This window comes from Centrocercus urophasianus, unplaced genomic scaffold (assembly GCF_019232065.1).
Source record: "Centrocercus urophasianus isolate 14NV4802_14NV808 unplaced genomic scaffold, USGS_Curo_1.0 seq_20, whole genome shotgun sequence".
NCBI classification, from domain to species: Eukaryota; Metazoa; Chordata; class Aves; order Galliformes; family Phasianidae; genus Centrocercus; species Centrocercus urophasianus.
In genome coordinates this window covers 15,025,802-15,039,260 of record NW_024884756.1, presented here as the reverse complement: position 1 = coordinate 15,039,260, position 13,459 = coordinate 15,025,802, and the positions used below count along the sequence as shown (strand labels likewise).

The 13,459-nt window shown below is 37.1% G+C and overlaps 1 protein-coding gene across 7 annotated transcripts in view; it reads left to right on the top strand.

Annotated features, from left to right (window-relative positions):
- OSBPL6 (oxysterol binding protein like 6) overlaps positions 1–13,459 on the top strand; it is a 76,727-nt gene that overhangs the window by 38,159 nt on the left and 25,109 nt on the right. For all 7 annotated transcript variants that reach the window (XM_042822220.1, XM_042822218.1, XM_042822219.1 and 4 more), the window contains 3 exons: positions 7,101–7,196; positions 9,871–9,993; positions 12,805–12,858. In XM_042822220.1, coding sequence (XP_042678154.1) covers positions 7,101–7,196; positions 9,871–9,993; positions 12,805–12,858 — 273 coding nt within the window. The remainder of the gene's footprint in view (positions 1–7,100; positions 7,197–9,870; positions 9,994–12,804; positions 12,859–13,459) is intronic.

The window sequence follows — 13,459 nt, the reverse complement described above, 5'->3', positions numbered from 1 at the left end:
CTGCAGTTTATATTGTTAAATATTCACTGCAATGTGTAGGCAGTAATACTGTGCTGAGAAGGAAAGCATGTTGTAAGGTTAACATGGCACAGTTTAGTAAACTGGGGCCTGACCCCTGGCTATTAAACCTGTGGTCACAGAACAAAGTGTGTGTTGTAGAAGAAGATAAAAAAAAAAAATAATAATAATAATAATAATGATAAAGTTTTGAACAAAGACAAGAATTTGACTTTTCTTACCGCTGTCTAAAGGATGGCTAATATGCGATGGAAAGTGAATTTAGCAGCATCTGCTGTTTTCAGTGTGGAGGCTTGTTTTCTAATGTCTCAGTTTTCTTTTTGTTCTTTTAGGAAGGAGGCATGATCAGCTGTTATCTTTCTGCTGCTTTCGGTCCCATTACTGTTTCAACAAAACCGTACAGCAAACATAAAAGAATAGCTTTTAGTTCTGCTGCATTTAGCTTTGTATGGTCATCTTTCTAATAGGAGAGCTTTCATATTTCAAACGATGCTGTATTTTAGCCATATGTGTAGACTGAAAAATGGAGGCTACGAAGGAAAAAGACTTTTTTTTTTTTTTTTGATTGTTTTAAAATATTTCAGCACCTTTTGCTTGATAGTATAAGTTGTCAGAAAGAGGCACATCACGTACACAGGTTCATCGTGGTTGCTGGCAATTCAAGTCATTTGAAAGAATCTCTCTTTTCATTGCAGTATTCCATTTAGCATATTTGATACTTTTTCTGGGACACTCAGAATAACTGGATGTGTGAGAGCTGATGGAAGGACTTGAGGAATGTTAACGCTTGCATGGTTGCTTTTTTTGGTTTTATTTTTAGTACATTGAATTTCCTCAAACTCAGCTTTCTCTTTATGAACACTTATGATCAGTGCTACAATATCAAAGACATTTTTTTGTCTGAGAGATTTCTGATTCATAAATAATGACAATATGGCTGATGGCTCTTTTTACCATCTCTGCCTGTCTGTTTGGTTTGCGTCAGAAGTTGTTGCTCACACAAGACTGCAGCACAGTGTAATATATTCCAGTGTAGAAATCTGGGGACGTTTATATCCTATATTTGAGTAGATGCTCAAAGTACTCTTGCTCACTGCTGACAGCCTGTTGTGACATGGTGAAAAAAATTCTTGTGGTTACCTGTAAATTTCATTTGGTTTTGTTACTCCATGACTTTAAAGGAAAGGAAATCAAAGACAGATAGCTGTTGGTAGTTATATACAGACCTGACAACAGTGAACTTTATTCCTAACTTTGTGCTGCAACAAAGTGTAGACTTTTGCAAGTAGTTTAACTTCTCAATAGTTTGTGAGAATTATTTCAATAATTGCTAATCTCTTTCAGAGTTGCAAATTGAAGGTGCTATTAAATTCTGAGTACTGTTGTTGCAGTAAAGTAATTCTCTTTTGCTGTCTCTTTCCTAGTTAACTCTCTTCAGAATAACACAGATGAAGCAGCGTTAGTGCAGGAAGTGTTAAATACTTTAGATGGCAGCAACTCACTGGAGCAAACAATTAATCTAAGGGAGTTAAAGAATGAAGTGGTGAAATTGGTAACAAAAACATGCAATTAATTTTTAAATCAGCTAACTGCTTCTACTCTGTAGGTTTTTTATAATTCTCTGCATTTAGCACAGTCTGTAAAGCTTCATTATGTTAAGAAGACAGTGGCTTTTATTTCAGCATCTGAAAAAAAATGTCTGAAAGGAGGAATTGAGTTACTTAGGAAGATGTAGGACCACCACTGTGAATGTTCAATGATATAGCACTTGTCATTGAAATCATAACTCCCAGGCCTACAAGATTCCTTATTTGTCACTTATTACAGTGAATTTAATCCATGAGCAATTGTCTACAAGTGATCCAGTTGTTGAGAGTAATTGTATATGTACCTAAAGTGTTGTTCCATATGTGTCTGAGCCCACCAACGTGGCTGTTGGAATTACCTTGCCTCCAGAAGTATGGCACAGTGGGGTTCACAGGCGTGCACTGGAGAGATTTCTTTTTAGACTGTCAGTTTGATTAGAAATGGTCTGTGTAGCTATCTTCTGTTGTAAAACACAGGAAATTGCTTGCATAAAAGCTCAATTACCCATGCAAATTAAGATAGATAAAGTACTATTTTTAGAACATGTTCACTCCTGCTCTCTTTGTCTTGTTTTTCCCCCTCTGCTGTGCTTGTGCCTGCACAGGCATGTTTCCCTTCCTCTTCTTGACAATGTAAGCTAAAAGGTCAGCTTTTACATAAAATAATAGAAGTCATACTACTCAAGTGTCCCCAGACACTGAGATTATTACAGTAAGCACTCATTTTCTAACTTGATCCCTAAAGGGCTGCTATTGATGAGGGGTGTGTATGTGTATGTACACACAAGCACAAATTCTGACAAGTCCAGTGCTTCCAAAGTGATGTTTATGATTTCTTCAAGAGAAAAGGAAGCATGATTTTGGTTTCATTACTTCAGTGGAGATGAAAGACACAAAATAAAAAATGGAGATGATGGCAGGCATGGTATGAAGGCTTCTGTTTGCAAGATACTTGTGCAAGATTGGAAGGATCCATATTCAAGACTCAGAAATGTGTTAGGCAAAATAAGTGCATGCCATAGTAAAATTATTTATTGTACCAGAGTCTGTTTTTTCCTAAATACCCTAGCATTGGAAATGAAGCTGTTAGGTCAAAACTGTGTTTTTTTCCTCAGTAGTATTTTGTGCTTTTAGATGAGTGTCCAACTTTATGGTACTTGATTTACATTAAACTTGTTTGCAACCATTTATTAGAGTGAAAACCGTATATATTTTCTGAAGGCCTATCACCATGGATTCTTGAATTAGTTAATATATGAGTACAGCACAGAAATCATCTTCTGTTATGGAGATTTTTTTCCCCTTATTTTCTTTTGCTAGCTACGTCAGCATTAATAAAATGTATTCTGGGGCTGTTTAGAGAAATATCAATCCTTTCAAATTGTGATTTTTTCAATGGTCATAATAAAGCTTTGTATCATTTAGTGAACACTTACATTTTCTGTCAGATATTGCCAGTTTATCTGTTGTGCTTTTTTTGAGTTAAAATCTTGTCAAAATCTAAAATGTAAAAGATGAACAGTGTCATTAAAGACTTGGGCTATGATTTGGTAGTCATCCCAAGTCCACTGTCACTCCAACTGATTGCTGGCATGATGACAGCTCTTCTCTGCTTTGCCCAGTTCTGTAAATGCCTTCCTCTAAGAAACTCATCAGAGAAGCAAGAACTTCAGCTTATTGAAAGTTTCTTCTAAAAGTAAAGGATCCTTTGCTTCCAGAGGCTAAAAGCATTGGTGTAACGTACTGCCTTAAAATGCAAAAATAGAACTCCAGAAAGAGTTGATGAAAAACCTGCAGAGCAAAAATCCTTGATATTTCTGTAGGACCACAGCGATTTCACATGAAGAAAAAAATACAAAAAGAAAGAAAGGAGAGATACAGTGTTAGAGGCAAGGTTGCTTTGCTTTGTGATCACCCTTCTCTGTGATATGTGGGACTTTGTCTTTATTCTAGCATCAACTAAAGGAAAGTCAGACCTGCCCGAGGAGCAGCCTAAGATAAAAGCAAATTTCAAGGTTATTACTTTTGCGAGTAATATTGCAAAGCAACTCAGCATTTATCACAGCTCTATTTAGAAGGTGTCAAAACTGCATTTACCCTGCTACTGCTGTTGTGTTTCAGGTAACTGGAAAATGCTCTGTTTTTAGATGACAGCAAGTGATTAAGTGTTTCACTTCATATGATGTGGGCTTGAAATACAGGCATAAGTCTTTGCAGGGCTATCTAGATTATAAAAGCAATGCCAGTGAAAACAGCAGATTAAAAAAAATGCACAGACTAGTACTCTGGATTAAAAACAAAAACAAAACAAAACAAAAACAAAACAAACAAACAAAAAAAAAAAAACAGCAAAAAACTACAAACCACCACCAGAAGAGAGAAAAGCTTTATTTTGCATTGATGCTGAAGTGTCAGTTAACATCTTGTGGTTATGAGTGTTGAAGGCTGCTGAATGCTGTGAGCAAGAACAGTCACCCACCAATTCTTTGTGATGTTGTGCCCATTTTTGAAATAAAGGGAGTCTTAGACCAATGTGAGTGATAAATTCCTCACCAGCTTGTCTTTTTCTTGAAAGTCAGTAGATTATAAACTGAATGAGAGAGCTCATTGCATTAAATGCTATTAATTTCATTAAATAATTAAGCAGCAAAGCAGCAATGGAGACCTGAGTGCCAGATGTGTCCTTCATTGGATTTCCTATCTCTAATTACTTTTCCCTTTGAATACACACTTGAATGTTTTGTTTTTTTTTTTTCCAGAGGGGAAGTCATATTCACCTAAGAAGCATTAGGGTCTGCAGCCTCTGTGACCTGATGGAGACCCGAGGTTCCGAGCTAACGTTGTTTGGGTAGATAAGTTGAATGGGTCACTGACCTCTTCAGTAGGAGACAAAATTGATATAAGTGTCAATTATACAGAGTCAAAATATGCAGAAGATGCTGTAAGATCCATTTTCTATCTATTCTTGCCTTCTAGAGAACGTGAGGATATGAAACGTCATCACATCATTATTCTTTTTCATCAGCTTCCTTTAGGAAGCGATGTGAACTGAACACAGGGCAGAATCAACATTTGTGTTCTGCATATGTTGGCTTCCTGTTTACTTTTTTTTCAGCAGCTCACTTTACTGATTCTGTTTCTCTTGTTTAAAGGAAAGAAAAGATAACATTTAGATTTAAATTTTTTTTTCTTTGTGATAAACGCGTAAAGAAATTCCTGCATCAAAGAAGGAGCTGCTTTTCAAAATGCCAAATAACTTCCAACAGTGTAATTTCCAGCAGTAATTCTGCAGAAATATAGCCTAAATTAATGGAAAGCATTTTATGCCCAAGGATGTATTTTAATACTATACTGGAGACATGTCACAGATCTAAAGGAAGGATTTTGTGTCATTGTAACAGTGGCTATGACAGAAAAGAACCGGAAAGCAAGTATTTACAGTAAATGAGATAACGTTTGTTGAAACAAGGAGTGTAAAGAAGGCAATTGTAAGTGTTCATTTTCTGAATTCCAAACAAATAGTTGAAAATGTCAGCATTCATTAAAGTGCTGTTAGCTAATCACGTATTTTTTCAACTGTAGTGGAACTGTAATAACAGGGCTGATTAAGAATACAAAGAAAGAGAGGAACCAAAACATACAAACTTCACCTTAAAATGATGCAGTGGAAAATGTCACTGGAAATCTGGCAAGCCAGGGGCTGCTGGGTTGCTTCACTCTAAATATTTTACAAAATGAAATAGCAGTTATGTAACAACAAACTGCATTGGCTGCTAGATGCGAGGCCTTCAGAACATCTGTGTTGGGCATTGCTCCATCTCAAGATGGAGTGGTTCCTGCCTGCCAAGCAGAACTGGTGAGGAAGTTGGGAGTTGTCCTGATTGTGATAATTGAGGTGTTTTAACCTTCCTTGGAGGAGCATATGTTGGTTGTATATTGTTCAAATCTGATGCTCTGTGCAAATGTAGCATTAAATCTGTTCAGCCATATCATTTTGTTGTATTTTTTCTTTAGTATTATTATGCTAAGGTCAAATAAATATATTGTTCGACATGTAGTATAGGAACTTGTGCTAAAAAAAATAAAGCCATTTTCTCAGCTGTCTGATAGTGGTCATTGGGCTTAACAAGTTTGGTCTCTCTCTGATAAAACAGCAAATTTCAAGCATGGGTGGCAAAGCTCTCCTTGTTGGCCCGAGGAATGGGGTGGGCAACATAACCCTGCTGTTTTTCCTTTATTATTTTTGGCTGTAAAATTAAATTGCAGTAACTGAAAATAAGCACCATTTATTGTTGTACTGTGGCAGGGGTGCTTATTGATCTCCTCTGATGGTAGAGGTTGTTCCCATGTATTTCCATTTGTTCACAGTTGGGAACTGAAAAAGAACAGTCAGTTGCTCTGCAGCCTGTGTAAAATGTGCATTTCTTTGAATAGCTGTGTTTATTCTAATTTATTTCAGATATGGTCCTGATGTACTTAGTTATCTGTATAAATAATAACATTTATTCTGCTGTTTGTATGTATTTTTATATTCCCTGATAGTTTCTACACTTGCTTGTACCTATGTAGCGTCTCCAGTCTCTTCTCTGGTGAATATAAGGAAGCTGATTTGAGAACAAAAAATTTAACTGTAGTTTTCAGTAGACAAAAACCTACATATCTCAGAGAACTGTAATTGCCACAATCCATCATTGTGCTACATGTGCTAGAAATGAAGTAGTTTCATATCATGCCACAGAGGTACCAGCAATTTTCACCAACTGATAACATGGGATGTTGCAAAGTTGTTCCAATCAGACAGTATGCAAAATGGAGCAGATGGGCTGTAACAGCTGTAATGGTTGAAGGTTGTTTTGCTCGATTAATGTTCACCACCAAGCTTGTCAGCATAGACCCTGTGGCTGATCTTGTGAATAAGCTGTGCCCGTGTTACTACATGACTTGAGAAGCCAGTAAGAAAAAGCCAAGGAATGCTTTTCCTGTAATGTTTTGTTTTGGAAGTGAATGTGTGGTGGTTCCTACTGTATGATATATACACTCAGTGTTTCAGCTCAGCAGAAAAGGTGATAAGTCCAGCTGGGAACACTTTGAACCTCTGTAGGAAAGGCAAGTAATGCAGTTCTTGCCAGTCTTTTTTTTAGTTCCCGCTCATTTCTAGGCCAAGCAGGGTCATTAATTTTAAGGCTGGGAGTAAGAAAGGCAGGAAAGAGATGTGTTGCCCTGGAAGATTAACTTTGTTATGCATAGAGAGTACTTTATATAAGTTTTCAGCCACTATGCTTATGTAAAGTTTTAGGCTTTGTTATCCATCATATACTCTCTAATATACTTTAAACTATATTCTGTGTGATCAGTTCTTCATTACTCGATATGCATTTTTAATGCATAAAAATACCTTTGAATACTTTTGAATGATAAGTGGTCATCTTTAGGATTATTTCATTTTTTTTTTGTTTTTTGTTTTTTTTGTTTTTGTTTTTGTTTTTTTTTTTTTAGAGCATTAATATTTTGGAACGGAAGGCTTCTTCGGGAAGCACAGACCCTTCCTTAAGCAAGCAGTTCCTTGAAACAGACCCTATCTCTCTGTCCAAGGTAAGCAAGAGTACAGGCTGGGATGCAGGCACTGTTTCTCCTTCTGTTCTTACAGTGTAGTTTGACTAAGCTTCAGGCTATTGGTTTTTATGGTTCTGCCACTGAATGCATTTTGAGCCTATTTGCTGCCTTAGGTGTCAGGGAGGCTAGTAATCTTTATTAGATTTTGTATTAACAAAATTAAGGATTTGGGTGGTTGCGGAGATGGTTTTTTCCGCCATTCTGTGAATGTCTCCCAGGAGCAAGACCAACTATCTCAGAATATGGAGCTAGAAGAGGCTTTGAGCAATGTTCCAGTCCAATCAGAAAAAATAACAACAACCATATCCATGTCCCAAAGCACTACTAATCAATATGATATTGATTAAAAATACATAGAACTTTCCTCCTAATTGTAATTTTTGAGGTGGTCTCTTGAAGCTTGAAACCGTTGCTGAGCTCTTCAGTAGAACCGTAGAGGTAACAGCACCAGTTCCTGAATGATGCACCCTCACATGCAGTGCTTTGTAGTTGGTGTCCTCTGGGCTGAATTCCTGAAATCTGAAAGGGCTGATTCTAAATAAGTCCAATTCTGATTAAAGAAGGCTTCATTTTAAGTTACTTCATATAAAAAAGCAAGTTTGTTTCTTAAAAGGTGAGGGTGCTGTGATAGAATACTTGGCAGAAAATAAAAACTGAAATTAAATATCTGTAACTTGTGATACTTGAGAAAACATATTCAACATGAAGCATGCTATTCAACTATGTAAAAGTGAAATTGCCCTGTCTTATTTGGGAAAACAAACAAACAAACAAAAACAACAAAAAAGTCCCTTCTTGCCAGTATCTGGGGCATGTGCAGAGTTAGGCCTGTAAGATCTGCCTGTGTTCCCTGATCCTGCTGCTCCGTGCAGAGCTGCTGTTCACTTAATGTGCTATAACCATAGAAGTCCTGAAATGGCAAAGCTGTGCTTTGAATGATCCGGTATCAGGTGAGGAACCTTTGTTGTCACTCTGTTTTCCCCTTTCTGGCTGCTCTTGCAGTAGAATGCTCTGTGGCACAGTGTACCTCATACTTGGCACATCTCATCATAATAAACGTGAATGAAGTGAGCTGCAGTTAGGATGGTTAGGGGTGGCTATATAACAGCTTGTGGCACTGGTGCAGCAAAAGGCAGCTAATGGTTATTGCACTGAATAATGGCTTATTATGTCTTCCTGTATCTGGCCTTTCGGTTAAATAAATAGCGCTATGAGATTGTGTGATTTCTGGTTGAGAAGTAATCAATACTGATGTTATCTGGTAGATAAAAGACTTATGCCCACAGCTGATTTTCTAAAGGAAAAATCAATATCAGGAGTCAGTTGGCAGAGTAGAGGAGAGATCCTCTGCTTGCCCCAGGGGACTCATAGTTTAATTTCCCCCCTTAAGAGCCAAGTGCTTCATGGGGAAAAAATAATGCAAATGTACTTCCTGCTGAGTAATGGAAATAGAATATCATCTCAAAACACAGTGAAATCAAAGTGATGGTTTTTGAACTGTGTTTACTGGCCCCGTGATAGTTTCAATTTGCAGTTATACAGGGGATGTTAAACAGAGCTAAAATTTTTATTAAAACTTACAGCAGTAAGTGTTACTTAGGACAGAATTTTTCATCCTAGTTAGACTAGCAACTTCTTATTCAGGTTTGTAAACATAAAGTTTGGTGTTATATTTATAATCATATTTTCACAATAGTGACATTGGTGGTATTGAAGCTCTGTAACACAGGCAGGGCTGATGGTTTTTGGCTGTGAGCAGGTTCATGGGAAAAGGAGGGAAGAATTTCTGTTTCTCTTCAAATGTTTGATGACCCCTTCCCTCTTGCAGTCGCTTTACGTATTATGAATGAGAGTTGTGACAGCTGAGAAAATGCTAGTTTGCAACATTTGTTGATTACGATAGCAGTAAGGGATGTGAATAAAGGCATGACTTTCTCACTGAAAGCGTTGTCCTGTAGCTGTTCACTATGATGTTTCACAACTCAGACCTGAGTTGTGGAAGTGGTCATGCATAACAAGCTCTGTGTGCAAGGAATGTGCTTGGCTCTCAGAAAGGTCTATACAGCTGGTTGTGTGTGAAACAATGCAGCTCATATTCTTTTCTCGAGAGAAAATTAGTTAGCTTCCCACAGCTTTTCCCTTAATGTATTGAAAATGAATGACAAGAAACTTTGATAAAGTTTAATTTCCTTTTATGTATTTCTTAAGGTGCAAATAGCCTCTGCAACTCTGCTTCATAAACTGCCACTGAAGACCAACCACAAGTCAACCTCTTCTGCTTGAACTTCAGATTTTAAGGAAAATTAGGAGTATCCAAAATCAGTGCAGATTGTATGCTAGAGATAAGAAAGCTTACATATTCTTATGATCAGGGCATAGTACAAAGTACACTGTTAATATATTCCCATGTATTTAACAGTAAGATATCTACGTTTCATCTCATGATCTCACTGTTTTTAGAGGAGCGCTCTGAGTAAAGTTAAGTTTTGAACATGCAAATTCTGCCCATGCTCCAATTACAACATCCGTTGAATCTTTTTAGCTCTTAATATGCAGAGATAATCTTTGTTTTGTGCTACAGAATTTGTGCTGCGTATAAATGCATCATGTGTTCGAACAGTTATTAATCAATGTGTTCATGCTTTTTCACCAGGAACCTGACAGTTGGGAAATCATAGAGGGTCTGAAAATTGGCCATACTCATGTACAGAAGCCAGACAAACATGAAGGCTTCATGCTGAAAAAGAGAAAATGGCCCTTAAAAGGTTGGCACAAGGTAAAGTTCTCATAAAACGGTCAAAGGATTATTGCTTCCTTTCACGGTTTGAAATTTTTTGCCTAGAGAAAATACAATGGAGGATGACTGACAAATAAAAACCCAGAATTTTGGTGAATGACTTTATCTTCAGAGTGTACAAAGAATTAGTCTGCACACACAGCTTTGTGGCTTCAACGTTGCAGGGCTGGCTGTGTAATGTTATATTCAAAATCCAGGCAGACAGTGTAAATAATACAGTAGATGCCTTGTGTTTTAAGAGGTTTAGCCAATATTGCTTTCATTCTTCTGAATACATTATAACAAAATATAGCTGTGCAGTGTAAGTTTGAATTGAGTTTACATGGAAGCAGCCAAGACTCTATAAGAGCCGAGTAGGGTTTGGTGTGGACCAAGGAGTTCTTACTGGAGAGCATCCCCTGAAGTACTTTTCCCTTCAGCCTTCGTGGCTGGGCAGATTTGCTCATCCCTGTCCCTGAATTGTTTGTCAGTGTGTCTGTAATCTTCTTTGTGGACATGAAGCATGACTATTTAACAAAGCACCATCACAAACGCCAACAGCAACAAAATAAAACAGAAAAAAACCCAACCCCTGAATCTTCTATTTCTGTTTAGTTAATGTGGAGACATTTCTTTATGAACATTTACTTTTTGTTAGCCCTAAACCCAGTGTTCATTATGTCTTCTGCCTGTATTTTATAGCATAATAATTGCACTTCTTTTGAATTCTCTGTTAACAAGATTTGGTTATTGATGCCTACCTGTATTTTGCACATTGGAGTAGATCAAGAACAGTCATTTTCTAGGACACAGCATTGTATTGTGAAGAATAGTGAAACCTACTTTTATAAATGGCTTTTTTTATTCCTAGTAAAATATTAACTTAGATTTTTTTAATGCAATTTAGGTCTGTGTTCATATTCACACTGTATTAGTATAAAACACAGTTTTTCTAATTTCTCTGTTCTTTGTGAATTTTATACTAATGTGTCCACATGCTGAATTATCAGTACAAGATTTTTACCTGTCTGCTTCTCTTTTATTTTTTTCTGCTGACCTATCAACCTTATTTTGTTTTGGTTTTGTTTTACTTAGCTAGAATTTAGCTAGAATTTCTGTAACAGTACTTTGTGCTGAGAGCACAGCAAGGAGTTCCAGAGACAGTACAATCCACAGTGGTTGTACTGTATGCTGTTAGTGACCTGACAGCAAAGCCGTGGAATCCTCTGCCTGTTGAACAGTGTATGTAAAATTCTGATGGCTCTCAGTGTGCTTTATTAGCATACCAGTTACAACATGTACAACTTATGTAGTAGTTCATCTGCTTCTGAAATGCTGTATGCTCTGAAATGTGATGTGATAAAAGGTCATTGGTATATGGAGCCTACAGAAGCAGAAAAATAGGGAATTAACACTGTGTTCTTCTTTAGTCCATTGATGACCATACGTAGTAAAACTAAAACTTCACAACCTGTTGTTTTGACATCTTATTTGAGAAGCTACACTTCCAGCAAATGTGGAATTTTATTGCCCTGTGTCAGACCTTGGTACCATTGGTTGTGCATCTGACATTGTTTCCATAGGCATCTTTAGGAAATATTTTCTGCCGTGCAAGTACAGACCCTGCTCATAATGTCAGTTCAACAGGTTCGTGTCAGGCAAATGTGATCCTTCTCTTCCGTATCAGACAGCTTAAAGAGTCTTGTGTAATAACTTGCTGTGTTCCAGATCATTAACATAAATTAGTGCTTTAGGGTAGGCTCTGAAAATATCAAGTAATTTGTATTACTTGCATGTTGATAACACAAGTTAGTGAATCTCAGTAAACATCTACATTTCCTGCCAGGCTGCATCTTTATGCTGTGTGCCAAATGCTGTGCTAACTTGTCTGCAATGCAGCTAGAGCCGTCTAGTATTCACAAGCTACAGCAGCTTTAATTGTTGGAGAAGCATGGTGAATTGAGGATTCTGCTCTCTGCTGTAGGGAAAAGCTGCTCAGAAAAATAAAGGTGTAGCACTTGTGCAGATAGGCATTGTCATGTTAGCTTCAATTTGCCTATTCCTTGTAGCTGCACCAATGAAGATACAGTGACTCGCTCCGTATCACTTGCAAATATACCAAACACAAACCCTCCAATGACCAGGGTCTGTTGCTGGTAATACTGTAATATTTCCACTTGTACTACTGCAGCTAGCTTACATACAGAAAAAGTATAAGGAGCATGAATCACAGCTTCATCTTTACTTCACTGTACGAAGGTCTGCTGTGAGTGCAAAGTTTTGGATGGTAGAGCTGTGTCTCACAGCTTGCATCACTTCCCAGCTGGAGTCCACAGGAGACCACAGGAGTACCCATCTGTGGGTCTTCCTTCCAGGATGTAGATCTTGCACTAGGAAAAGCTTGTCAGCTTCTGGATAGGGAGGACAAGCAGTTATGTTGAAACATGACCATCTTATTTGGGAAGAAAACAGGAGGAAAACAATGAAAAAGACTTATCTCTTTCTGCCTATGTTGTCTTTCTAGTAGACCTTACTGAATTGGCTGGAAAACAGAAAAAATGTCCTTAATTAGTAACGTTCCTAAAGTTCAACATAGAGTATACTGTTGGAAACAGAATCTAGGTTTTCACACTTAAAAGATAATTGTTATCAAAGAGGAAAGAAAAAATTTGCTACCATACTTATGCTCTTTCCAACCTGTAAACAGTCCTTAGTTGTTACAAAGTTGTTTTCATTTGTAGGTAAATTATCATGCACAGTTAAATTGCATCTGATCATTAAGAAAAAAAAATCTTTTTTTTCCACTTTCAGAGGTTTTTCGTCCTGGATAATGGACTATTAAAATATTCAAAGTCACCAATTGATGTAAGTAAAGCTGAAGACTATTTTAAAATTTGTTAGAATTCAACCTGCTCATTCTCATACTAGGCACCTTTATCACAAGCGTACACATGAAAGTTGTTGGTGGATTCAAAGAGAGATTTGAATATGGAAAGCATGTAAGATTTAGGTTGTTATATTCCCCCAGATTCTGCCTTTTGTTACTTCAGTAAAAATAGAAATTAACTTTAGAAGTTAAAATAGAAGTTAACTTAATGAAGATATTTGAAAGATTAGCCTGAGCATATATTGTACCTTTTTAATGTTGATGTCAGGGAGAGCTGATTATTTTGAGGTATAGGATTATTTTGAGGTGGATAGGACAGAAAAGCGATTATGATGCACTTGAGATATAAGGGGTAGTATTAAATTAGACACCAATAACCATCAAGCTGTATCAGCAGGGAGCTAAGTGCTGTCTAATTTTCTCAGCTTCTCACTTAACCTGTAGTTACATGCTAGTGTGAACCATCACACTTTTCATTTGGAATTGGCTCTGCAGTTGTGAGATATTTTTCTCATCTATAAAAGGAGGAAGTTTTTAGTTTGAATACAGGTTTTAACTTTTATGCATCTTTATGTAAGA